The sequence below is a fragment of the Malurus melanocephalus genome, unplaced genomic scaffold (assembly GCF_030028575.1).
Source record: "Malurus melanocephalus ecotype Western Australia unplaced genomic scaffold, MMel_1.1 scaffold_940, whole genome shotgun sequence".
In the NCBI taxonomy this organism is placed as follows: domain Eukaryota; kingdom Metazoa; phylum Chordata; class Aves; order Passeriformes; family Maluridae; genus Malurus; species Malurus melanocephalus.
Genome location: NW_026624172.1, coordinates 38,835 through 43,050, shown reverse-complemented (window position 1 = coordinate 43,050; position 4,216 = coordinate 38,835). Strand labels below are relative to the sequence as shown.

The 4,216-nt window shown below is 41.7% G+C and overlaps 1 protein-coding gene across 2 annotated transcripts in view; it reads right to left on the bottom strand.

Moving 5' to 3' along the window:
* The window catches only part of RHPN2 (rhophilin Rho GTPase binding protein 2), a 28,774-nt gene extending 24,558 nt beyond the window's left edge, over window positions 1–4,216 (bottom strand). The window contains exon 1 of one of the 2 annotated variants that reach the window (XM_057386242.1): window positions 4,060–4,216. In XM_057386242.1, the coding sequence (XP_057242225.1) occupies window positions 4,060–4,128 (69 nt within the window). In that variant the 5' untranslated portion in view covers window positions 4,129–4,216. The remainder of the gene's footprint in view (window positions 1–4,059) is intronic. The other variant, XM_057386243.1, reaches the window with a different exon arrangement.

Sequence of the window (4,216 nt, the reverse complement as noted above, 5' to 3'; positions counted from 1 at the left end):
AAAACAACAACAACAAAAAACACCCCCAAACAAACAAATCAAAATAAGGCAGGCATAGCCCTACTRACAGGTCTTCACACAAGCACTAGATCCTGTGGTTGGGTGAGTACTGTATTATAAATATCCTGAGTTCTATACATTAATACGTTTCAGGGATATCTACTTTGCAAAAGCTTACTGGTTAAGTGGGGTTGTGCGTAAAGAAAAAAAAAAAGATGAAAAAAGAAAGGGAGAATAGCTTGAAAAAGAAAGCTGTTTCTCTCTCAAGAATTCAAAGTTAACTAAAAAAAAAAAAAAAACAGGAAGACATCTAAGAGGCCAAGCAATCCACAGAACCGTGGCAGGTATAAGAAATAACCATAGGTGGGAGAAACATGTCATGTAAGCAAAGCAGCACATGACAACAGATCTGCTTTAAATACTATTGGTCTGYTGAAAAATCCTTCCTGTCTAAATGCTTTGCTCTACTTTTAAAACAAATTATTCTTCGCTCTTATCATTAGTTTTGTCATTATTTTCATAGAGAAGAAAGACTGGGGGCAGAATTTGGATGGATGTGTGGGATATGCATGGTTGATTCATAAATTGCTGCCAGTAACAGTGAAAGAATGTGAAACTCCAWACAGAGTAGGTCAAGATATGAGGCTGATGGTCCAAGAGCACTCACACYATCCAAGAGGACAGGTACAGTTTGCTCTGGCAATGTACACTGAACTAAGCCAAGATAAACACAACAGTAGCAAAACCAGTTCCTGGTGTATTATCTCCCCAGAAATTAAGAAGTTTCAGGCAGAAGCTCCAGCTTCTTTTTGAAGGTGCTTCTTCCACTTCGCCATATCCTCCTCAGGACACCAGTAAGGATATTTTTTGTTATTGTCTGTTTTGCTTTTAAAAGTAAAATATYTCTCACAAGTTTGGTTGCAGCTCATCAAATAGCTAAAAAGGGTTTTGGACGGGAGACACAAGAGGAAGTGAAGAGGGGCAACAGTGGCATAGTTAATTACACAGKTAATTTCCTTAAAATTAGGTGATTAAAAACACGGGGGGGAAAAAAAAAMCCCATCAACAGAAAACACACACTCTGAGCTGGCTCAAAGCATATTACAGGTTTAAGGAAAAATTTAATTTTGCATATATGAATGATAGACCTTTGCCATGGGAAAAAAAAAAGGAGATAATGGAAAAAGATGGGGTAAGGGAAAGAGGAAAAGGTCCCTCCAGAGCARCTCTGACATCACTGGAAGAGAATAGAGAGCGTAAATCTGAGAAAGGGTGAAAGTGGACTTCAGTTGCTAGTACCCATCACATCTCAGACTCACCCAGCAGAGTCACTTTCTGGTGTGACAACAGAACTCAAATCAGGAAACATGATTGTGCATTTGTTTCCCCATTTCTGGCCAGTCATAGTTTATGCCTACCCAGTCATAGTTTATGCCTAGTTTATTTATGTAGGATGCCTCCCTACATAAAAAAAAAAAAGGGCACTAAACAAAAAGTAAGTATATAAGTTGTTTTACCTACTGCATCTTGGGGATACTGAGGGCTGCTTTCTGGTATGCTGTATCTAAAACTTCAAAAAGCATAATACACAAAAGAGCAATAGAGACTGAGCACACTTCCCGTAACAAGCCATCAAAAGAAAATATCAAGAGTCTAAACCAACTGACTATGCTGTGAACTGCTCAATTTTTCTCAATTATAAAATTTCATCRTGCACAATATCCTTAGAAAGTATGGGAGGCAACTGCATTGCATAAATAKTTCTTGGAAGCCATGTTTGAGCAGAACTGATGCAAAGCACGTGTTTTCACCTTGCTCCACAGCTTACAGAATAAAAAAGTTCATTAATTTAAATATTTTTTGACTTAAAAACACAAGGATTATCCTTGGAAATTGATTCTGCACCAACAAAAGTGGTAAAACCAACCCTCAAATCCTTTCAGGAAAACAAATAGATTTAAAAAGGAAGGGGAAAGCAATACCAAAATAACTCTGACGGGAAGGGGAGAAGATCATTGGAYACCCATCAACAGCTCTGTCACTAATTTCAGTCACATGAATCACCAAGTATACCATTCACAGGGACATGTATATACTGCATTTAAAGTATCTCCTTGGGTTCACAGCTTGTACCTGTTAAAGATTCCAGAAGTGAGATTGTTTTGGTGTGGTTTTTTTGTAGTTTTTCCTCCTCCCTTCACCTAAAACTTCTGAGTCAGAATCAAAGCTCTGACCTTTGAGACCATTCAACTAATGTATAACAGGATATATTGGTTTCCTGCTTGCTCTTAGAGACCGAAGGCTTTGAGCATCTAGCCAAATCTGAAGTTTATATTTTTAGTAACAAGCTGGTTGAACCTTTCAAAGATCTGAGGGAACAGAGGGAAGACTGTTGCACTGCAGCACTTGGTTCGGATTTTATCAAGATTCCCACTTTTTCACTACTTATGTCTTAAAGCAGTAAGTAACAGGAAAGATGCTCATGTTTAGGTATTAAATTGATCTTATAATATTTTTATGCATGAGACAAGCTTCATTCCTGTCCAATAGGCTTTACACTGATCTAATGCTGTTTCAGTGATCTTAACTGTAATACACAACAACTTAATTTAAAATAAACTCAGTCCTTTAGCAAATCTGAGTGTAAATGGTATATTACTCTTATGACCTGAGGCACAACTTGGCTACAAAACTTCAGTTAGTCCTTATCAGTAAAAATAAATAGGTGAAAGGTTTGATTTATTTAAATTTAGTTCATGAAAAGTCAACTTTTTTTAGGAACATGCCTCAAGGCAGCCTATAAGCTTCCTACAATGTAGAAAACATAGCTATGAAAACTAAGCAGTTACAACTTGGCCACATTGTATGATTACCTACTAAACTAAGAAATAAGTGATTTACTCACCAAATATTATAGTACAATTACTCAAATGAAGAAGCCATACAAGATTTGCTAAAAATTTTGTTTTAGTCTATCTASTCATTTACTAGGTGATAGTGGTTCTTTGCAGCAGGGCTTGCACGGGTAAAGCTTCGCACTTTTCAGCTACAAACAGCTCCTCTGCTAAAGGCAGTGTTGTTAAGCTCCTGCAATGTTATGAATTTGATAAATACTGCGGCAAAATAATCAAACAGCCTGTAAACAGGGCAACAAAGCAAAGTGCCTCCCTACCACACAATCCAGCTGAAGTGGGCAAAGCAGCAACAAACAGCAACAACCTGATGTATGCAGATTTTCTCCTCCCCTCCATAGACCAGACAGTTTATAGCCTTGGATCCAGAACCTCCACCAAAACCCCCATGTACCTACACCCCGACTTGAAACGTATGGACGAAAGTCACAGGCTCTGAGAACTTGAAAACAGCCAGGGAAGGCCGAATTAAAGCTCTCTAAAAACAGCACTTACTGTCTTTTACCTCCAGTGAAGTTCACAGGACCCCACAGGGCTGCATTACAGGCAATATTTAATTACTGTTGTGYAGAAAGAACTCAAGTGCAGGTTATGGCATAAGCCGCCCACTCAGTCTGAAAAGTAATTAGGGCGGATGTTCATTAGGAAGTTCCTAACGACTCTGTTAACTTCGCTAACCTATTCCAGTAAACTTTCTTACAGGCACATAAGGCAATCTACAAGAGAGCACTCGAGGAGACGCAGTAAGAAATAGGKAAGAGAGCGGGGGAAGGGAATTAATAAAGAAGGCAAAAAGAAAGCTGACATACGATTTGACTTATTTTGTGAAGTTACGAGCGCTCCTGTCCTTCAGAGCGACGCCCAGCTCAGAAGCAGGCGGGGTCCGCCAGGGTCGCCTCGCAGCGCCCCGCCAGCTCAAGGCGCATCTGCACGCCCGAGTCCCTRCAGCCGCGCTCAGTCAGGGCGAGGTCCCCATCCCACCTCCCCACCCCAAGTCTGCCTCCCTGGGCTGCCAAGAGACSGAGCTCACGACGCTCCGCCAGGAAAAAGCAGATCGTGAGGGACGGAGAGAGGATCCCCAGACCTAAACCGCCCTCGGGGGACGCAACCAGTCCACCTGCCCCGGGCCAGCCACCGAGCCTCCCACCTTCCGAAAGTAGCCGTCCCCCGCCGGCTCCGCCGCTTGGCATCCGTGGGGCAGCAGTGCATCTGTCATCTCCCGGCGTCCTTCCGCTGCCGCTACGAGACGAACCCTTCCCTGTGAAACCGCGACCCTGCGGAAATGCCGCCACCGCCCCACGGCA